This window comes from Triticum aestivum, chromosome 7A (assembly GCF_018294505.1).
Source record: "Triticum aestivum cultivar Chinese Spring chromosome 7A, IWGSC CS RefSeq v2.1, whole genome shotgun sequence".
Lineage (NCBI taxonomy): Eukaryota > Viridiplantae > Streptophyta > Magnoliopsida > Poales > Poaceae > Triticum > Triticum aestivum.
Genome location: NC_057812.1, coordinates 407,677,808 through 407,701,725, shown reverse-complemented (window position 1 = coordinate 407,701,725; position 23,918 = coordinate 407,677,808). Strand labels below are relative to the sequence as shown.

The 23,918-nt window shown below is 45.8% G+C and overlaps 1 protein-coding gene across 1 annotated transcript; it reads right to left on the bottom strand.

Annotated features, from left to right (window-relative positions):
• Window positions 1–4,612: 4,612 nt before the first annotated feature.
• Window positions 4,613–12,656, bottom strand: LOC123147207 (dnaJ homolog subfamily B member 4). The gene is made up of 3 exons (XM_044566447.1): window positions 12,027–12,656; window positions 5,551–5,966; window positions 4,613–5,386 (listed from the first exon to the last, which is right to left on the bottom strand). Exons 1-3 carry the CDS (start codon window positions 12,192–12,194, stop codon window positions 4,930–4,932), a joined length of 1,041 nt encoding a protein of 346 aa, XP_044422382.1. The 5' UTR covers window positions 12,195–12,656; the 3' UTR covers window positions 4,613–4,929.
• Between the last annotated feature and the right edge of the window lie 11,262 nt (window positions 12,657–23,918).

The following is a 23,918-nucleotide window of genomic DNA, read 5'->3' as shown; positions in this document are numbered from 1 at the left end:
AGCAGCGCTGCCGCGTGCATGAACCAGCCACCGCCTCGTCCTCTGGTGCTCGTCCCACCACATGCGGCACCACCGGCCAACGGCGACGAGCCAACCTCTTCGGCCAACTCCACCGCGTGACCCATTTCTACCCCAAATCGTCCGTTTGTGTCCGTTTGGGGTAAAACGGACAAATCAAACGACCCAGTGCATGGGAGCATACGGACGTTTTGTCCGGCCCGTGTCCGCTTTCGCCCCATTTCCAGACCAAAGTTGCTCTCGGTTTGGGGCCAAAGCGAACAGAAAGCGGACGTCTTCGCGTCCTTGTCGTCCGTCTGTGTCCGCCTCGACCCCACATGTCACTCTCTCCTTTTCTGTACCTGGCCCACCACGTGCATCCACAACCACGACGTATGGGGTGAAAATGGGGTAGTAGCGTTGCGTGCAGCGAGTTTGTGCGGCCTCTGTCCGACGTTTGTTCTCCCTATTTCTACCCCATACGGACAAAATCCGGATAAAATGGGTATAGATTTAGGGTCGTGCGGTGGAGTTGGCCTTCCCCCCCTCTGGACGGTGTGGCCATGGCTGGCGACGAGGACCATGAGCGCCGATGCCTCTGCTGCAGGCCGGCGACGAGGAGCTGATTGCGTTTTGTACTTTTACCCGAATGGTGACTATGCAAAAATACCATGGCCCCACATGTCATAGTCAAGGTTAAAATGCATTAAACGGTTGATCAGTGTTTTTTGCAAAAGATTAGGACTAAAATCAGTGTTTTGGCACAAATTTGTAGAAGAGTCTTTCCTGCAAACCTACGCTTTAATGTGGTGGTTTTTCACAATTCACTTCATTTTGCTCCGTATGTAGTGCGCATTGATATCTCTAGAAAGACTTATAGTATTTAGCAACAGAGGGAGTAGATGATTTGGAAGTATGCAAAGTGGATAGTTGGTATTTGTTACATATAAATAAGTATATACTGACGGAAGCGCGTCGTGCGCGATGTAGCCGATGCAGTGCTTGCCGAGGAACTCCTGGTTGATAACCCAGGGAGCATCAGGTATGACTTGGTCGACCCACCTTCAATGAGATTCATAGCATAATGTAAAGAGTAAGAAAAATTGCATTGCATTGCTAAAAAGGACGAGATTTTAAGCCCCCCCCCAAAAAAAGCGGCGGCAGGCAGCTCGGGCGCGCCCCCTGCCTCCCGACGGAGCAAGCGGCGCCGACGACGCACAGCTCGGGCACAAGCGGCGGCGTGCTTGACCCCGCCCTCCCAGCAGAGGAAGCAGCGGCGGCGGCGCCCTTGACCCAGACCTCCCAGGGAAGCAAGCACTAGCGGTGCCGCGCAGCTCGGCACAAGCAGCGACGGCGGCGCGCAAGCTGCAGCAAGCAGCGACCTCAACGGTGAGCGCGCGGTGGCCGACGGTACCAAGTGCATGGCGACTCCAAGCCAGCAGCGCTGCCGCGTGCATGAACCAGCCACCGCCTCGTCCTCTGGTGCTCGTCCCACCACATGCGGCACCACCGGCCAACGGCGACGAGCCAACCTCTTCGGCCAACTCCACCGCGTGACCCATTTCTACCCCAAATCGTCCGTTTGTGTCCGTTTGGGGTAAAACGGACAAATCAAACGACCCAGTGCATGGGAGCATACGGACGTTTTGTCCGGCCCGTGTCCGCTTTCGCCCCATTTCCAGACCAAAGTTGCTCTCGGTTTGGGGCCAAAGCGAACAGAAAGCGGACGTCTTCGCGTCCTTGTCGTCCGTCTGTGTCCGCCTCGACCCCACATGTCACTCTCTCCTTTTCTGTACCTGGCCCACCACGTGCATCCACAACCACGACGTATGGGGTGAAAATGGGGTAGTAGCGTTGCGTGCAGCGAGTTTGTGCGGCCTCTGTCCGACGTTTGTTCTCCCTATTTCTACCCCATACGGACAAAATCCGGATAAAATGGGTATAGATTTAGGGTCGTGCGGTGGAGTTGGCCTTCCCCCCCTCTGGACGGTGTGGCCATGGCTGGCGACGAGGACCATGAGCGCCGATGCCTCTGCTGCAGGCCGGCGACGAGGAGCTGATTGCGTTTTGTACTTTTACCCGAATGGTGACTATGCAAAAATACCATGGCCCCACATGTCATAGTCAAGGTTAAAATGCATTAAACGGTTGATCAGTGTTTTTTGCAAAAGATTAGGACTAAAATCAGTGTTTTGGCACAAATTTGTAGAAGAGTCTTTCCTGCAAACCTACGCTTTAATGTGGTGGTTTTTCACAATTCACTTCATTTTGCTCCGTATGTAGTGCGCATTGATATCTCTAGAAAGACTTATAGTATTTAGCAACAGAGGGAGTAGATGATTTGGAAGTATGCAAAGTGGATAGTTGGTATTTGTTACATATAAATAAGTATATACTGACGGAAGCGCGTCGTGCGCGATGTAGCCGATGCAGTGCTTGCCGAGGAACTCCTGGTTGATAACCCAGGGAGCATCAGGTATGACTTGGTCGACCCACCTTCAATGAGATTCATAGCATAATGTAAAAAGTAAGAAAAATTGCATTGCATTGCTAAAAAGGACGAGATTTTAAGCCCCCCCCCAAAAAAGCGGCGGCAGGCAGCTCGGGCGCGCCCCCTGCCTCCCGACGGAGCAAGCGGCGCCGACGACGCACAGCTCGGGCACAAGCGGCGGCGTGCTTGACCCCGCCCTCCCAGCAGAGGAAGCAGCGGCGGCGGCGCCCTTGACCCAGACCTCCCAGGGAAGCAAGCACTAGCGGTGCCGCGCAGCTCGGCACAAGCAGCGACGGCGGCGCGCAAGCTGCAGCAAGCAGCGACCTCAACGGTGAGCGCGCGGTGGCCGACGGTACCAAGTGCATGGCGACTCCAAGCCAGCAGCGCTGCCGCGTGCATGAACCAGCCACCGCCTCGTCCTCTGGTGCTCGTCCCACCACATGCGGCACCACCGGCCAACGGCGACGAGCCAACCTCTTCGGCCAACTCCACCGCGTGACCCATTTCTACCCCAAATCGTCCATTTGTGTCCGTTTGGGGTAAATGGACAAATCAAACGACCCAGTGCATGGGAGCATACGGACGTTTTGTCCGGCCCGTGTCCGCTTTCGCCCCATTTCTAGACCAAAGTTGCTCTCGGTTTGGGGCCAAAGCGAACAGAAAGCGGACGTCTTCGCGTCCTTATCGTCCGTCTGTGTCCGCCTCGACCCCACATGTCACTCTCTCCTTTTCTGTACCTGGCCCACCACGTGCATCCACGACCACGACGTATGGGGTGAAAATGGGGTAGTAGCGTTGCGTGCAGCGAGTTTGTGCGGCCTCTGTCCGGCGTTTGTTCTCCCTATTTCTACCCCATGCGGACAAAATCCGGATAAAATGGGTATAGATTTAGGGTCGTGCGGTGGAGTTGGCCTTCCCCCCCTCTGGACGGTGTGGCCATGGCTGGCGACGAGGACCATGAGCGCCGATGCCTCTGCTGCAGGCCGGCGACGAGGAGCTGATTGCGTTTTGTACTTTTACCCGAATGGTGACTATGCAAAAATACCATGGCCCCACATGTCATAATCAAGGTTAAAATGCATAAAACGGTTGATCAGGGTTTTTTGCAAAAGATTAGGACTAAAGTCAGTGTTTTGGCACAAATTTGTAGAAGAGTCTTTCCTGCAAATCTACGCTTTAATGTGGTGGTTTTTCACAATTCACTTCATTTTACTCCATATGTAGTGCGCATTGATATCTCTAGAAAGACTTATAGTATTTAGCAACAGAGGGAGTAGATGATTTGGAAGTATGCAAAGTGGATAGGTGGTTTTTGTTACATATAAATAAGTATATACTGACGGAAGCGCGTCGTGCGCGATGTAGCCGATGCAATGCTTGCCGAGGAACTCCTGGTTGATAACCCAGGGAGCATCAGGTATAACTTGGTCGACCCACCTTCAATGAGAGAGACAAGAGTTGCAAACAAGGACATCATAATTCAGAACCGAAGGAGGTTTGCAACTGTGAAAGCAGGAAGGGGAGGAGAGCTCTCACGATTTCTTGGGCTGTTCGAGCGCGCGAGCATGGCCGAAGTGGAAGAGATCGTTGATGCCGTCGGCGTACACCCTGACAGCGACAGGCCGCTGTGTCCCCGGTGACGATGCCAACCGTCGCCGGCGGCTCCCCTTTCCTCCTCCGCTGGCTTCATCACCGCCGTTACCACGTGGAAACGGAGCCGCAAAATGCAACGGTTTCCTTTTCAGAGCGATGAGGCCACAATTCAAGCATGGCCATTGCTATTTACGGATACATACAGATATGGAGTCCCAACGGTTTTTTCTTCTTTTGAGTTAAAAATCAACTTTGCCTTTTTATTATTCCCACAGGATACAACTTCAGTGCTGATGGCGATCTTCTTAGGCATCATAACGAGCGACTGCATCTTTTGTGAATTGCTTGTCATTATCATATTATTTAGGGGGGGGGGGGGGGGGGGGGGTTACAGTATATACGATTACACCTCATCAAACCTATCAAGTTTCTCCTTGCATGAACTAGAAGACTCCAATCCTGCCATGCCAATCATGGTAAATTTGGCATTGTTCATCAAACTACATAATAATTCACAAAACACATTAGAACTGAAAAAAATGCTTTCACTCTTTTACTTGCAACACATGATAATTCACAAAGGAAGGTGAAGATTGGAATTTGTACAATTTTCAAGGGCTATTGAAATATGTGACTCAATAAGTGAACAAATTAACATTACACCGTAATCTGTATGGAGTAGTCAACAATTACTATCGCTATTTCTTCAACAAAGGAGCAGATCAGGAACAAGTGCCCGCAAACCAAAAGTAACTAGACATACAAGCCAACCAAAGAAGATCATCTGAATTAGTCTGCATTTCATGGACAACTATGGGAGAGCTGAATTTGCTTCCGGAACGTCATCATTACTGCTGAGGCTGCCCTCCCCCTCCAAGAACCTTCCTAATATTATGCCGCTGCTCCGATGACAGCCTCTTCGGGAAATCAACATCGAACCTGATTCTCAGATTGCCTCTCCTCCCATTTTCTTTCACAATAGGCATCCCCTCCTTGGCGATTGCAAGCTCATATCCCGGTGTTACCACGTCTGTCAGCTTGATCACCAGGTCACGCCCGTCAAGGGTCTTCAGATTCACTGTGGTTCCTGCCAATGCATCCACCAGGTCGATCTTCTGGTAGATCAGCAGGTCGTTGCCTTCCCTCATGTACTCATCATGAGGCTTCTCGTCGATGACGAAGACGAGATCGGCGGCAAGCTGGTTCGGCTGCTCATTGCCCTTGTCCGGAAATGTGATCTTGGTCCCTTTCTTCCATCCGGGTTTTATATCGATTGTCAGAATCTCCGATTCAATGCCCAGTTGCCTGTTCAAAAATGAGCAGGTAAGAAAAAGGTCATATGGGAGAAAATGAAATGGATATGCATCAACCATCATGTTCTTGACATCTCCTTCTGACTCCAGTATGGGGCCAGTTTGGAATGCAGGATAGAAATTCATGGAAATATCACAGGGAATCAGTCCGATTACCCATTAGACTTGACAATGTTCCTGGATATCTTCATCTTGCGTGTCGAACCAGAGTATAGCTCTGGAAGCGTGCAGGTAAGCTTCGTCTCCACGGGCGGTGGCTTCCGGGGCTGGCTAGAGCTGGCGCCGACAGGATCATTGTATAATCTGAATTTGCTCTCGGTGCCACCACCGAACCCACCAAAGGTGCCGGCGCCTTCTGTCTGGAACCTCATCGACTTGGCTCGCCCCATCCCCTCAAAAGGCTTGCTGCTGCCGAAGAACTCAGCAAAGACGTCCTCGGCATTCCGAGGATTGAAGCGGTGGTTTGTGGAGCCATTCATAGATGACGACGAGCTACCGGCGTCCGCGGAGGTCTTCAGGCCCTCCTCCCCATATTGATCATATACTGTCCTCTTCTGCGGATCACTCAGAACCTGAAAGGCAGTAGATGTTGATCATAAAAGAAATCCAGCAATCTGCGCAAGCATTACATTGAAGCATCACCATAAAGCATGTAAACATTTTAATCATAAAATTCTCGCAAACAGATTAGAAGGCAGGCATAATATAGGAGTAGTATATTTGTGTGTGCAAAAATCAAGATTAATATTGGTCATAAAATCCTGCGATTTGAGTAGAATTGTTAGATCGCTTTGGATCGGATAGGTTAGATTCTCCGGTAGACCTACCTTCTGCTTGTCCAGACGAGGGCGGCGGTGGAGGAGCTTCCCGTGAGCACCGCACTAACCCTAGATCGGTAGGGATTGTAGGTGGGGATTGTGGCAGCGATTAACCTCGTGAGTCGTGCCCTGGCCCCCACCTCTGTTATATAGCGCGGGTCACAGGGGCCCACCAACCATGGTTTGGTTGGGCGCCCCCGATCAGGGCGCGAGTCAGGGGCCCGTTCAACCCGTTGGGTTAGAGATCAACCTAACATTCTCCCCCTTGATCTCAACTTTACTTTTAACTCTATACTTTCTAGTTTATTTGTTTCATCACATATTGGTACATAGAGCATGTTTCATCGTCACAGCATAATTGCCGATAGAATCATACAGCTACAACATACGTTATGTTCAGAAACAAATTCTGTTCCTTTTGGGCCTATCCAGGAATCATAAGGCTTTCCCTTAAACCCATGCCGGCTAAGTGTTCCTTGAACACATTGGGTGGTAAGCCTTTCGTTAGCGGATCCGCAAGTATATCCTTTGTCCTTATATGCTCGAGACTTATAGTTTGATCCTGGATTTTATCTTTCACAACATAATACCTTATCTCTATTGTTTTGGCAGCATTACTCGACTTGTTGTTGTGAGCATAGAATACCGCGGGTTGGTTGTCGCAGTACATCTTTAGTGGTTTGTGAATACAATCTACCACTTTCAAGTCGGGTACACATTTCTTTAGCCATATCGCCTGCCCCGTGGCTTCGAAGCATGCTATAAATTCTGCATACATCATGGATGATGCAACTATCGACTGCTTGGAGCTTTTCCACGAAATAGCTCCCCCAGCGAGAGTGAAGACGTATCCTGACGTGGATTTTCTATCATCTCTGTCCCCCGCAAAATCTGCGTCTGAATACCCTTTTATCTCTAGGGAATCACTTCTCCTGTATATTAGCATGTAGTCCTTCGTGCCTTGCGCATAACGCAATGCTTTCTTTACCATCTTCCAGTGCTCAATGCCTGTATTCTCTTGATATCTACCGAGTACCCCGGTGATAAAAGCTAAGTCAGGGCGAGTGCACACTTGTGCATACTGTAAGCTGCCAACTGCCGAAGCATATGGTACAGCTTTCATTTGATCGATCTCGTACTGGTTCTTGGGACATTGGAATTTCCCAAAACTATCGCCCTTGACTATAGGAGCAGGTGTGGCTTTACTCGCATGCATATTATACTTTTTAAGAACCTTTTCTAAATATGCTTTCTGCGATAGTCCTAAGACTCCATTGTTCCTATCCCAGTGAATTTCTATGCCCAAAGCATATGATGCTTCACCAAGGTCTGTTATGTCAAAATTTGAGGATAAGTATTTCTTTGTTTCTTGTAGTAGACTAACATCACTACTAGCAAGCAGGATATCATCCACATACAAGATTAGGAAAATATATTTTCCATTTTTAAACTTTGCATAAATGCAATTATCCTCAATATTTTCTTTAAATCCAAAACTTTTAATCGTTTGATTAAACTTTAGATACCACTGCCGAGAGGCTTGTCTTAATCCATAAATGGATTTCTTCAGGCGGCATCCCATATTTTCCTTGCCTTCCATGATAAAACCCTTGGGTTGTTTCATGTAGACCTTTTCTTTTAAATCACCATTCAGAAATGCCGTCTTAATGCCATTATGATTCTGAAGGAATCCTTACATGAGACTGGAGAAAATGTCTCATTGTAATCTATCCCTTCTCTTTGTGTAAATCCTTTTGCCACGAGCCGTGCTTTATACTTTTCTATATTCCCTTTAGAGTCATACTTAATTTTGTAGACCCATTTACAGCCTACTGTTTTGGCTCCTTTAAGAATTTCCTGTAAGTCCCAAACATCTTTGGAACTCATCGATTTCATCTCGTCTTCCATTGCCTTCATCCACTTCGATGAACTCATGGCTTCTTCATATGAGGTGGGATCTTTTTCTGTTCGAACTTCTAAGGGCCTCAGTTTCTGGCACATTCTGTGCCTCAACTTCTAGCACTTCTTCTAAAATTTGCTATTGCACCTCCCTTTCATGCTCAACAACAGGTTCAATCAGCTCCTGACGGACAGGTTCCGGGTCTACCCCCATAGTTGTCATGGGTGGAGTTGCAACTAATAGTGAGAAAAATGGCTCCTGAATCTAGGTGCATGCACCCTCTTCTCCTCAAGATCAATTTTCCGAGCTACCAAGCTCCCCCTCATCATTTCGTCCTCTAAGAAGACTGCATGTCTTGTTTCTACAAACTTTGTATATATGTCTGGATAGTAGAAACGAAAACCCTTTGATCTGTCTGGATAGCCAATGAAGTGACAACTCACTGTTTTGGAATCTAACTTTGCAATGTTTGGATTAAACATTTTGGCCTCAGCAGGGCACCCCCACACCCTGAAGTGTTGTAGGGAGGGCACCCTTCCTGTCCATAGCTCGCACGGTGTTTTGGGCACCGACTTGCTTGGTACTGTATTGAGAATGTGAATGGAGGTTTCAAGTGCCTCCATCCATAATCCCAATAGCAAGTTGGAATAACTCATCATGCTGCGCACCATATCCATAAGTGTACGGCTGCGCCTTTCAGCTACTCCATGCTTTTCTCCTAGAGTGGGATACATTAAAAGCACATGAGTTATCATGTCTTTCTCTTGCCAGAATTTCTCCCGCCATACGGGATTTTTGACATAATATTATGTCAACTTTACCCCGTTACGCAGGTATTTTCCCAGACTTTTCCCGCCATGCAGGTTTTATCATAAATCATCTTTTTCCCGTCATGCGGGTAATTCCCTGTAAGGGAATATAAATGCCAGAATTGGCTCTTACGACTACATATTCAATCATCAAATTTAGTAATAAATCCAAATGCTCTTTGACACACATGCTTGATCCGACGTTGGTCAAATTAAACACGCATGTTGCTTGTTTCATTTCAAATCATGTTGACTGAAAAATCTTCTTCATAGAGAGTACATGAAAGACATTCATCAACCAAGACTCTCAATGATCTATCTCTTTTCTTTTGATGCCATTCTTTAGAGAGAACATACTCCCTCACGTTATGACCTTTCTTGGTCATCTTTCGGGTCACAAGTACCCAGAATGGAAGCATGGAAAACTTTTAGTCTGAGAAAACTTAGCCAATAATCAACAATAATGGGCATAAAAATAACCCTACGTTGGTCTGGTTAAAAAAATGCAAATTAAACTTTTGAAACTTTCTTTTGTATTCTAAAACACCGTTGTGGCAGAATTAGAATAAACATCATCCTTCTACATTAATTCCATATCACCATTGGGCGGAAATGGAAATAATGCATATAGCTCATAAACAATGTAATGATAGTATTTCTATTAAACAACTTTGCTAAGAATTAATCACCATCATCAACTTTATTGCAGCGGGAACAAGAAATATACGTTTCTCTAGTTCAAGAGCACTTCTTGATCTTTATCTATTCTCTAAAAACTGACCACTTTGATACAAAATTTATCAGAGATTTAAACTTTGAACATAAGACTCATAGAATTATAGCACTGTTATCATCAATGTTGGTCAGAAAATAACAATACCATATTTTAACTTTAAAACAAATATCTTTCTTTTGTCATAGCGGAAACTATCTGCATCTTATTTCACCCACATGGAAAAAACATTGCTAAGAGCATTTCTTTCAATTAAATTTTCCCGTTGGTTCCAATTTAATTGGAGGATAAACCTTTTACTTTGCAGCGGAAACTTTACAATATTCTATTTGAAAAACAATTCTGTACTATTTTATTCTCTAAGCAATTGTAACCGGTTGGTTCAAAAATGCATTTAGAGAAGCAACAATTTAATCTTTTACTCTAGTTCTATTCACTTTTAAAAGAGTACTTTTATTTTCAATAATAAAACATGATCATGTTATTAACAACGTTGGTCATAAAAATAACATAGTCATTTCATTTCAATAATTACTTTAATATGCTCTTTAAATATAATTATATCTAAACTTTTATTTTCTTTGTAAAAGAGCACTATTAATTATTTACGCAGGAAAAAACATGAATAAAAAATTCATGAACTTTTTACATATTACAGAAACTTTTCTTTGACTAAATAAAAATTCATGAACTTTTTAATTTTCTGTATAAAATTCATGAACTTTTCTTTTTACGAAAATTTTCTATTTTCATTTTCAGAACTTTTCCTGTTTACTTTTTTTTCTTTTCTATTTTCTAAACAGAATCTTCGTTGGAAAAATTTGTATAGAAAAGCTTTTGTAAATCTGCCCAAAAAAACTGGACAGAAAACTATATATATATATATATATATATATATATATATATATATATATATATATATACGTGCGCGCTCCGCGCGTCGCACCTGGCCGAAAACAGCCCGGTCCAGCGCGCGGCTGTGGCCTCACCTCCCCGGCGGCCCAGCTGGCCCGCTTCTACGCTAGGGTTTCAATCCGCGACGTCGGATTTGATCGGACGGTTTGGCGCGCTTTGCACTCGAACAAAAACGGGACAGAGTCCCCCGACCCGAAACCTAGCGCCCCCATTCTGTTCTCTCTTCAATCTCTCTCTCTCGCCCTTCGTTTCTGTGCCGCTCGCCGTGGCACCGCGCCGCGCCCAGGGCGCCGACGACGGCGTCGACCGGCCACCGCACTACGCGGGCCTCCTTTTCACTCCGCCCTCTGTTCCTCCTTGAACCCTCCTGTAACAAAGAGAGAGGCGGGGTTGAGCCCTCCTCTGCTCCACTACGCGCGACGGCACCGGTGGAGGAGCTTCGCCCCGGCCGCCGGCAACGGCATGAAAACCACCGCGCCGCCCCGCGCGGCCTTTCCCTTTTTTTTCTTTTCTTCTTCTCTACCACCGTTTACAAGAACACACACACAGAGAGAGAGAGAGATCCAGCGAGATTCCGATGCGACGTCGTGGCCATCCCCCTCGCCGGCTGCGCGTCCCCCTTGCGGTGAGCGCGCCGCCGTCGAGCGGTTTGGCTGCGGTGTACTTTGCCCCTCGCGGGGTGGTTCTTCGTCCCCGCACCTCGGCTTGCCGATGCGTGTGGGGATCGAGAGGAACAGGCGCGGCCGTACGGCGGCGCTCTTTGCCAGCGAGGCCCGAGGCCATGCTCCGGTTTACTTATTTTTTTTCTTTACTCTGCCCTGCTAGGGTTCTTTGGGGGAGGGATTTCTTTCTGTGATTTCTTTTCAACCGAAAAAGTCTAACCCGATCTGGCTGATACCATTGTTAGATCGATTTGGATCGGATAGGTTAGATTCTCCGGTAGACCTACCTTCTGCTTGTCCAGACGAGGGCGGCGGTGGAGGAGCTTCCCGTGAGCACCGCGCTAACCCTAGATCGGTAGGGATTGTAGGTGGGGATTGTGGCAGCGATTAACCTCGTGAGTCGTGCCCCGGCCCCCACCTCTGTTATATAGCACGGGTAACAGGGGCCCACCAACCATGGTTTGGTTGGGCGCCCCTGATCAGGGCGCGACTCAGGGGCCGTTCGACCCGTTGGGTTCAAATGGGAGAGAGATCAACCTAACAGAATTATCTTGACAATTGACATGCTAGCATTTTTATTATCGCAAGTAGGATTCTTGCAATCAGATTAGCATTTGTTTTTTGTGTGGAAAAGTCAAGATTGACATAACAAACGACACATAATGCCCATAAACTGACATGGCTGCAACGCTTTGTAGATCGCAGTCGAAACAGATAGTAGTATGATGGTTGCAAGCGGCATTTGTAAGAAGGATAAATGGGAGAGCAAATGGGTTTTGATTAGAATAGCAGTACCTCGTAGGCCTCGGAGATCTTCTTGAACTTGGCCTCGGCCTCTGCCTTGTTGTCGCCGGGGTTCTTGTCGGGGTGCCACTTCATGGCCAGCCGGCGGTACGACTTCTTGAGGTCGTCCTCCGTGGCGCTCCGGTTGACCTTGAGCACGCTGTAGTAATCCAGCCCCATCTTCCCCAACGCTCATGCCAAGAAGAACCAAGGACGGACAGGAACGCACGCCGACGACCTCCCGTAACGGATCCGCACGGCGCCAACGAACCCCGACCCGCCCGGAACAAATGCGTGGAATTGGACACGATTCAGAGCAGGAGCGGCAATGGGAGGGAGGATAGCAGCGTCCCGCTTTCCCTTCCGGTGTTTGTTTTATCCAAATCCGATGGAAGCAGCCAAGATACCCGGCCAAACCAGCAGCGCGAAACGGGATCGAATTGGAAGGGGTCAAGGGGAGTTTGCGGGGAGGGAGAAGAAGAGACAAAGTGGTGTAGGAGATCTTGGAAGAAGGAGGAGGAGGAGGAGGAGGTGGTGGTGGCGGGGATGGAAGGGACGACGACGACAGCGAGAGAGAGGGGGGATGAAAGAGACAGACAGGGGGGAGACGCGTTGCGGCATTATTGGCCGTGATGCTCTCCGCCCAAATCTTCTTCCTTTCCGTGCTTTTTTGCCTTGCGGGAAGTAGCTACGCGCCATCCGCGGGCGGCGTATCACGTGGGGCCGCCATGTGGGCCAGACCAATCCACCTGGCTCCGGTTTATTCGTTGGGTGTTAGGAAGCCTCTGTTTGGCTGCTTCCAAGTGGATGCTATTTTTAAAAACCATTTTTTTTGAACCTGTGCCACACTTTATTCAACTCAAATAAGGGATACATCAGAAACAAGTTCAGCTAGAATAAACTGTGGAGGATCATTATCCCACGAGATTACAGAATTAGAATCATAACAACATCTAGCTAACTTGTGTGTCACTTGGTTTGCCCCTCTTGAACAATGAGCATAAGATACATACCCAATTCTTTGAACTAATATAAAGCAGTCACTCAAAATCGCCGAATAAGGACTCAGAATGTCCACTTCCCCCTTGCATGCTAAGATAATTTCGAGGCAGTCTGATTCAAAAGTGATATTGGAACATCCAGGTTGGTCTGCAAGCATCATACCATTTTTCAATGCCATCGCCTCAGCGGAAGGGGCACCGAGAACGTGACTAACCAGGGACGATGAACCAGCCAAAGCCTGTCCATGGTGGTTTCGAAGAACGGCCGCAGTAGCCCCGCATCCATCCTCCATAAAGCATGCGTCCACATTCATCTTATACATGTTGTGACAAGGTTTAGACCACTTCCCTTCAGAAATTTGGCTAGCACTCGAAGCCCCGGCATAATTCGTTGTTATTGCATGTATAGCCAGTGCCGATTTAGGAGGACTCGCCACCACTTCCCCCTTCACGGACTCCCTTCGTTGCCACCATATGTACCAGGCACCAACCAATATGATCTCTTGGAAGCCAATATGTTTCAATATCACAGACTTTTGCCTTTTATCTCGAAGTAAACTCTCATGGATGACACATCCAGACCGGTCTAATGCATCAGCATGTGCAATCGTCTCCTAAAGGCCCAAGGACAGCCAAACTTCTTTTGCATGATCACAAGTAAACATGAGGTGCTTCAGGTCTTCTGCACCCCTTTTACAGATCGGACAGAGCGTAGAGACTGGAATGTGACGGTTTTCCAGAACAGACATACCCGGAATAATTCCATGCAACGCCTCTCAGCCAAAGATTTTAATTTTGCTGGGCACTTGTAGCTTCCAAAGAATCTCCCAAACTGGGTTTAAAGTAGATGGTCCATCATCACATCTTCTTATACGCGCTCCAAACTGGTGCTCCCACTCCGTATAGTATGCAGACCGGACTGAAAATGAGAACGACCGAGTCTTGTGCCCGGCAATAAAGTCCTTAGTTAAATGTGTGCTCAACGAGCTCTTCAAGATTCGTTCAGCATCCATTGAGATAAAATTTTCTCGAATCAACACTTCATCCCAACTTCCTGTCCATGGATTAATCAATTCATTTACCGTTTGCAGAAGACACATGCCCCTCCTTGAAATCACCTTCCTGGATGGGCTACCAGGGATCCAGTGGTCTTCCCAAATATTGATTAGACTTCTTGAACCCACTCTCCAGATATACTCTCTCTTGAAAGTTTGTAAACCTGTTATAATGCTTTGCCAAGTAAATGAATATCCCTTCTTAGGACCCGCCTTTAATAGATTCCCATCAGGGTAATACTTAGCTCGTAGCACACGAGCACACAGAGTTTCGGGATTTGATATCAATCTCCAACTTTGCTTAGCAAGCATAGCTAGATTAAATGTGTGTAGGTCTCTGAGCCCCATGCCACCATTTTTCTTGGGAATACACATCTTCCACCATGCCCACCGATGCATCTGATTTTTCTCCTCTGTATCACCCCACCAAAACCCAGCAATGGCATCAGTAATTTCCTTACAAATTTTCTTTGGGATCTTGAAAACTGACATGGCAAAAACTGGGAGGGACTGAACTGTAGCTTTAATCAGGATCTCTTTACCCCCAAGAGATAAGATCTTTTCTTTCCAGCCATGCAGTCTGTTAATCACCCTCTCTACCAAATACATGAAGTTGTCACTTCTATCGACACCCACCATGGCAGGAAGGCCCAAATATCTATCAGACACTGGTTCAGTCATGATGTTGAATTCAGTACATATATCAGCTTTTAGTTGGACATCCACATTTGGACTGAAGAAAATACTACACTTAGCTTCACTAACCATTTGACCAGAGTTTGCACAATAAAGATCAAGTACTTGTCTCAATGAGGTTGCATTAATCAAATTAGCTTTCATGAGGATTAAGGAGTCATCAACAAATAACAAGTGTGAAACTGATGGTGCATTTCTGCATACCCTTACCCCCTCAATGCCACGAACCTCCTCTGCATGAGCCAATAAACTTGATAACCCTTCCGCGCACAGCAAAAATAAGTACGGAGAGAGAGGGTCCCCCTGACGGAGTCCCCTAGAAGGAATGAACCGTTCCGTCTCCTGGTCATTAAATCTCACATTATATTTAACTGATGAGACACAAGCCATAAGAAGATCAACGAAGTCTTGTTGGAAACCCAACCGAAGCAGCACATTTTGAAGAAAAACCCACTCGACTCTGTCGTATGCTTTATGCATGTCAAGCTTGACCGCACAATAATCGGAATTTCCTTTTTTCTTATTCTTGATTGTGTGCATACTCTCATATGCGACAAAAATATTATCGGTAATAAGGCGTCCAGGGACGAAGGCACTTTTGACAGGAGATATAACATCATCAAGCAAGCTCTTTAGACGAACATCAATCATCTTAGATATAATCTTGTAAAGAGCAGTGCACAAGCTGATAGGCCTATACTGTGTTACCTTCTCTGGATCGTCCACTTTCGGAATGAGAATCATTATAGTGTCATTCCCCCCTTCTGAGATGATTTTTTTTGATGGATTGCCTTAAGCACTTCTTCTGTAATCGCCCCCAAGGATGTGCCAACATTTTTTAAAGAATAAAGCATGCAAACCATCTTTGCCTGGGGCCTTCAAATCACCAATAGAAAAAAGTGCTCGCTTAACATCCTCCACTGAGTAGGGCTCGCTCAATACATCATTCATCGCCTGGTCTACCCGAGGAACGACCTTCTCCAGTAACCGAGGGTCAACATCATCCACCTCCGAAGCAAGCAAACTCTCAAAATAATTCGAGATCATGGGGTTTAAATGTGCAAACCCCTCTTGCCAAACCCCCTGATTGTCCTTCAACTTCTTAATTTTGTTTCGCTGTTGTCGCATACTAGCGTAGTTGTGGAAGTACGCAGTGTTGCGGTCACCAAATTTCAACCAGTTCAATCTGCTCCTTTGTGACCAGTACACTTCTTCTTGTTCTAATAATTTCTCTATTTCTTCTGACAACTCCTTTTGTTTAGCAATGTTCTTGTCATTCATCTCTAGCCGAGTTACTTTCTCAAGCTCACTCTGAACAGATCTCAGCTTACACTTTGGGCTTTTTAAAATCGCTTTGTCCCAACGATGTAATTGTCCGTGCACAAAGCTCAACTGCTCCGTCAGGACACTGTCCAACAAATTTGGACTAGCCCAATCCCATGCTTCTTGTACCACGTCCTTGAATTTCTCCTCTTTCAACCACCTTGCCTCAAAACGTAGTACTGTAGTAGGATCCAGATCAGGCGCACTCCCCTCCCCCATGCACATGAGTATAGGAAGATGGTCAGACTTGTTATATTCAAGGTTTGTCAATATTGCATCAGCGAACTTATTGTTCCATGTCTCATTCGTCAAGGTCCTATCCAGCCTCTCCCTAATCTTACCTCTTTTCCAAGTAAACTTGTCACCAATAAAACCAAAATCCTCGAGATTACAAGCATATAATGCATCACGAAACATTTTCAGGAAACGTTGGGGCCTTGGATTGCCCCCTTCCTTCTCAAAGGAGTACAAGATTTCGTTCAAGTCTCCCATCATCAACCATGGCAGATTGCCACAAGTATTCAGATCACATAAAGTTTGCCATGTCTGATGATTTTCTGCCCAGCTCGGCTCCCCATACATGCCGGTAAATCTCCATGCATCATCTGTTTCTGAATCCACCAAGACATCAATAAACTTGTCTGACTTAAACCGCAACGATATATTGACATCTTTCTTCCATAGTAGTAAGAGGCCACCACTTCGGCCGTCACTCCGGACGACTTCTTTGTGGTCCATCTTTAGTCGCCTCATTAAGCAATCAGCCGGGTATTCTTCTAGGTGTGTTTCGGACAGAAATAAAACATCAGGTTTTCTTCGAGAATTAACATCAAGAAGGGCCTTAACGGATGCGTCCTGTTGAAGACCACGACAATTCCAGCTAAGAAATTTCATTGCTCCTGGTCAGGTTCCGAAACAAGTCGATTTAGCAAACGAACAGAAATCAGAAAACCAACCGTAATCAGCACGATACAGAGGGACAAAAACCAATCACAACACCTTTGTAAGGCAAACGGAGTTGCGCCGGGACTGATAACCAGCTTTGCTAGACACGTGCTGGGACAAAGATTGTGCAGGCAACAGATCCTTCAAAACAGTTTGTAGCAGATCGCAGAGATAACAACGCCCATGCTAGAACAACTCTTCTCCTTCTCTCATCAGGGCATCAAGTTCACAGCCGAGAGGAGCACATGACCCCAGCGAGGGCAGTGGCCGGGTAGGCGGCAACTGCCGCCGGCGGCGGCGACCAAACTTTAATCGCCTTACAATCGCGTTAGCCAGGAAAAACGATTGTCATCAAAGTGTTACAACACACTGCTATTTTTAAAATCTTACTAGTAAGATAAGATCATCTTATAATAGAAGATGTATACGTAAAAATAACTACCTTTTACACCACCTCTCCAATGGATGGTGTAGATGTAAAGAAAAAATAGCATACCATCTCCGTTTCTCAAAGATGTAAACTACAACACTTCGCAGTGCAAATTTGCATCTCCACCATATGAAGATGTAAAAACGCAACCGCCCACCAACTGCCCAACTGTCGTTCATTTGTCTTCCTCGCGACTAGCCGTCGTCAGATTCCCGCCCGTCCGCCTCCCACCGATGCCGATGACCCTATCGCTTTCTCCGACTCCGCCGCCGGTGCCCTGACCCACCTCGCCGCGGCCACCTCCTCCACGCCAACCTTCCCCAATGTGGATGCCGCCGCCCTAGGTTTGCCCCACCCGGCCGGTCACCATCACGCCGGAGGCTGCAAAGAAGCAGCGGGCCACCAAGCCATGCGGTGGAGGCGTGAAGCGTTCAGTGGCGCGGAACCACAACCCGACGGGGTACCAACCTCGGTCGGCAAAATCTCGAAGCCGGACGCGGCTACATCGGGCGATTTGTAGTCGGCGCCGACCTCGGCGTCCTCCTCTAGCCATAGAGCTTCTCATCAACCTCCTCCTCTGCCGCCGCTGGCCATGGAGGAAGATGTGTCCACACCGACGACTACCGTATCCAATGTGTTCGATGATATGTCGCAAAGGTAAAAAAACTGTTTGTGCATTTCTTTGTCGTTTCAATTATCGATTCCAATAGAATGTGAAATTGATTACGTGTACGTCCATTTGTAGTCTTGATGATGAAACTTTCATGTGCGCAGCAAATGTGACAAATGATGATTATTCACATGATTATGCATCACAAGAATATGAAACTCCAAAATATGGTGACGACAATCTCGACATGGATGATGAGGGCTTCGTTATGAAGGGAAGAACTGCAAATTATATCGCATGGAAGAAAGTCTCTCAAGATGCAACCGTTGGGACCGACCAATCCACCAACATTTATTGGCAAAGCATCAAGGAGTACTTCGATGCGCGCAACACTAGTGACCACTATTGCTCAAGTGACTCCCTTCATTAGTGTTGGGGCACCATCAACGCCGAATGTCAAAAGTGGGCAGATTTCTTGGCAAGTGTTGATCGCATGAACCCAAGTGGTTGCGGTGATAGTGACTTGGTAATAATCATTTGTTCTTGTCTGCTTTCTCTACTTTCCGCAATTGCTGAAATGTTGACTAGTTTGATGATGACATGTTGGTTGTTTTTTGGTAGAAAATGATTGCAAAAGGATTATTTCGAGATAGGAACAACAAAGGAGAGAAGAGGAAGAAGAAAAGAAGAGCTTTCACTTTTCAACATAGTTACAAAGAGCTCAAGGATGAGGAGAAGTGGAAAACCATAGAAGTTTTCGATGCTTCGAAGAAGAAAAGTGTGGTGGTGGAGGATGAAGAAGATGTCCCTGGTGATGACAGAAGGAGCCCAACCCCTTACTCGACGACTAAACCATATAGGCCCGATGGAACTAAGAAAGTGAAGGGAACCAAGGCCTAAGACAATGATAAGGATGAAGGAAATATGCCCTAGAGGCAATAATAAAGTTGTTATTTATATTTCTTTATATCATGATAAATGTTTATTATTCATGCTAGAATTGTATTAACCGGAAACTTAGTACATGTGTGAATACATAGACAAACAGAGTGTCCCTAGTATGCCTCTACTTGACTAGCTCGTTAATCAAAGATGGTTAAGTTTCCTAGCCATATACATGTGTTGTCATTTGATGAATGGGATCACATCATTAGAGAATGATGTGATGGACAAGACTCATCCGTTAGCTTAGCTCTATGATCATTTAGTTTATTGGTATTGCTTTCTTCATGACTTATACATGTTCCTATGACTATGAGATTATGCAACTCCCGAATACTGGAGGAATACTTAGTGTGCTATCAAACATCACAACGTAACTGGGTGATTATAAAGATGCTCTACATGTGTCTCTGATGGTGTATGTTGAGTTGGCATAGATCGAGATTAGGATTTGTCACTCGAGTATCGGAGAGGTATCTCTGGGCCCTCTCAGTAATGCACATCATAAGAAGCCTTGGCATTTCTGATATTATATGTGGATGACGTATTATTGATCGGAAATGATACTGAATTTCTGAATTGCATAAAAGGATACTTGAATAAGAATTTTTCAGTGAAAGACCTTGGTGAAGATGCTTATATATTGGGCATCAAGATCTATAGAGATAGATCAAGACGCTTAATTGGACTTTCACAAAGCACATACCTTGTTAAAGTTTTGAAGAAGTTCAAAATGGATCAGTCAAAGAAAGGGTTCTTGCCTGTGTTACAAGGTGTGAAGTTGAGTCAGACTCAATGCCCGACCACTGCAGAAGATAGAGAGAAAATGAAAGTCATTCCCTATGCCTTAGCCATAGGTTCTATCATGTATGCAATGCTGTGTACCAGACCTGATGCGTGCCTTGCTATTAGTTTAGCAGGGAGGTACCAAAGTAATCCAGGAATGGATCACTGGACAGCGGCCGAGAACATCCTGAAATACCTGAAAAGGACTAAGGATATGTTTCTCGTTTATGGAGGTGACAAAGAGCTCGTCGTAAATGGTTACGTCGATTCAAGCTTTGACACTGATCCGGATGACTCTAAGTCACAAACCAGATACGTATTTTTATTGAATGGTGGAGCTATTAGTTGGTGCAGTTCTAAGCAGGGCGTCGTGGCGGGATCTACGTGTGAAGCGGAGTACATAGCTGCTTCAGAAGCAGCAAATGAAGGAGTCTAGATGAAGGAGTTCATATCCGATCTAGGTGTAATACCTAGTGCATCGGGTCCAATAAAAATCTTTTATGACAATACTAGTGCAATTGCCTTGGCAAAGGAATCCAGATTTCACAAGAGAACCAAGCACATCAAGAGACGCTTCAATTCCATCCGCGGTCAAGTCAAGGAGGGAGACATAGAGATTTGCAAGATACATACGGGTCTGACTGTTGCAGACCCGTTGACTAAGCCTCTCTCAGGAGCAAAACAGGATCAACACCAAGACTCCATGGGTGTTAGAATCATTATTGTGTAGTCTAGATTATTGACTCCAGTGCAAGTGGGGGACTGAAGGAAATATGCCCTAGAGGCAATAATAAAGTTGTTATTTATATTTCCATATATCATGATAAATGTTTATTATTCATGCTAGAATTGTATTAACTAGAAACTTAGTACATGTGTGAATACATAGACAAAAAGAGTGTCCCTAGCATGCCTCTACTTGACTAGCTCGTTAATCAAAGATGGTTAAGTTTCCTAGCCATAGTCATGTGTTGTCATTTGATGAACGGGGTCACATCGTTAGAGAATGATGTGATAGACAAGATCCATCCGTTAGCTTAGCACTATGACCGTTTAGTTTATTGCTATTGCTTTCTTCATGACTTATACATGTTCCTATGACTATGAGATTATGCAACTCCCGAATACCGGAGGAATACTTAGTGTGTTATCAAACGTCACAACGTAACCGGGTAATTATAAAGATGCTCTATAGGTGTCTCCGATGGTGTTTGTTGAGTTGGCATAGATCGAGATTAGGATTTGTCACTCCGAGTATCGGAGAGGTATCTCTGGGCCCTCTCGGTAATGCACATCACTATGAGACTTGCAAGCAATGTGACTAATGAGTTAGTCACGGGATGATGTATTACGGAACGAGTAAAGAGACTTGCCGGTGACAAGATTGAACTAGGTATTATGATATCGACGATCGAATCTCGGGTAAGTAATAATATCGATGACAAAGGGAACAACATACGTTGTTATGCAGTTTGACCGATAAAGATCTTCGTAGAATATGTAGGAACCAATATGAGCATACAGGTTCCGCTATTGGTTATTGACCGGAGATGTGACTCGGTCATGTCTACATAGTTCTCGAACTCGTAGGGTTCGCACGCTTAATGTTCGATGATGATTTATATTATGAGTTATGTGATTTGATGACCGAAGGTTGTTCGGAGTCCCGGATGAGAACAAAGACATGACGAGGAGTCTCAAAATGGTCGAGACATAAAGATTCATATATTGGAAGGTTACATTCGGACACCGGAATGGTTCGAGTTGTTTCGGATGAGTTTTAGAGAACCGGGGGTTAGCGGAACCCCCCTGGGAAGTTATTGGGCCTCATGGGCCTAGTGATGGAAGAGAGGAGGCAGGTGGGATGCCCCAAGACCGGCACTCCAGATGCCTTCAATGGATTCCAAGATTCGTCGTGTGTTTTGTTTGGTTCGTTGCATTCATCCTTGCATCATGTGCATTGCATCATGTCATCATGCAACCTGTTTTAAAAACTCAACCAAATACACCGTATGGATCTTCGATCCATTTAAATCGAGGGATATTCACAATTGTAGCGACCCAACCTCAGATGGTCAAGTCTCTGTGCTTCAGTGTCATCCCTGGATCGGTAATGCTGACACACACAGTACTCGAAGGATTTATAACAGAGTAGCAATCACACACTTATTACATCGAATGTCTCCAAAGAGAACTTATTACAATAATATGGCTTAAGGCCATCTAATGCGATAACATCAAAAGGCTTGGAAGATAAGATGAGTCCATCAACTCCAACGTCATAGCTGAGCTGCACGGCAACGACCTAACGAACCTTACTCCTCGTCTGCAACATAATACGTTGCAGCCCGAAAATGGGTCAGCACATGGAATATGCTGGCAAAGTAACACATTAGAGCAAGAACAAAATAATGCTATCACTATATGCATATATGGTTGGTGGAAAGCTGTATGGTTATAGTTTTTGCGAAAAGCCAATTTTCCCTACAACAAAGGAATAGATTTTAATTTAACTATCATGGTGGTTGAAACATCATTGAGAAGGTAACCCCAACTCAATCCCAATTAAAGTGATTAACAACCCAACAGTATTAATTAAACATGGTGAGATACATGTGATAACTCAAGTACTAGATACTCAAGAATTTTCCATAACCGGGGACACGGCTAACCATGATTAGATTGTACACTCTGCAGAGGTTTGCACACTTTTCCCCACAAGACTCGATCGCCTCCGTTGGATTTCTCGCACTACAGGGTATTTGAGAAACGGATGACAGAGACACAGTCTTTCAGAAACGTTAACTCTCTACTCCGGGTAGACCATACCAAACCTACAAAACCCACTACCTGCTGATCTACCTCTTCAAGAGCTTCACGCAACTTACTCAACTATGCTAGAGCCCATAATAGCTTGTGGCTGCACACGGAAGTTTCTAGCATGAATCATCTTAGTTCCTTTTGAGCCTGCGTGGTGGTCCATAGGAAGATCACACGGGTACCCCGAGATTTCCAAAAAAAAAACAGACAACACTGGGTTTCCCAAGTGCCTCAATCCACCCAGTTGTTTGATTAAGTTTCCACCTTAAGTTAAACCATTAATTAACAATCTCACATCTGACATGAATTTCACTCAAACCCAAACCACGTCTACGAGCATAGCATAGCAATATAAGCAATACGTAGAAGTAACTCCCAAGGGTTTGAATATAACAGGGCAATAGGTTCTACCTAAGCAACTACTTCCCAACCCACAAGTTAATGACATCCTAATCATGCAATGTTTGAGGATTGGAACTAATGCATAAAAACTGGGTAATAATGGGATATGATCAAAGTGTTACTTGCCTTGCTGACGATCCGCGAATCCTAGAGACTCGTAGTAACACGCTTCGCACTCCGGGAATTCTGTCGCAAGCAAACAATAACATACAAAAGTACCAAGCAACGATGCACAAGCAAAACTCAAATAAGAGAGGTTGACCAGAAAGTTCAACTTAAAAACTTCGGTACGCAAAAAGAATCAAATCAAACGGAGCAACGAAACTCAGACGACGAAAGAAAGAAGCTTCGTTTACTAATCTGAAACTAGGTCAAATTTTACAGTAGAGAAAACTTGTTTGAGTTGGTTAAACAGAAAGAGGGTTTTGAGATGAAACTCTAGGCGCTTCAATCGCCTGATTCCGACTAACGAGCGAAAAGATAAACAGAAACTAAGTTCGGATCAGAAATCACGATCAGAGAAAAATCGCGGAATAAATCCGATAAAAGAAAACTCACGAACAGACTAACGAACGAGCGTTCGTTAGTTGTAACTAACGGGCGAGGAACCGTACGTTAAAACGAACGTTCGGACGAACATCCGCTAACTAGAAGAACCGAGAGAAAAAAACGGCGAATCCAAAAAAAACGGATCTAGGGTTTCTAAGAAAAAACCCGAATGGTTTTTCTTTAGAAAACCGGGGCGGTGCGGTGGCTACCTTGGCTCGGCTCCGGCGGGGCTCCGGTGCGGTGTGGGGAGGCGGGGCTGCGGCGGCGGCTGCAGGCGGCGGGGCGAGGGGCTGCGGCGGCGGCGGCTTGGGCTCCAGGGGGTGGCGGTGGTATTTAAAGGGGAGG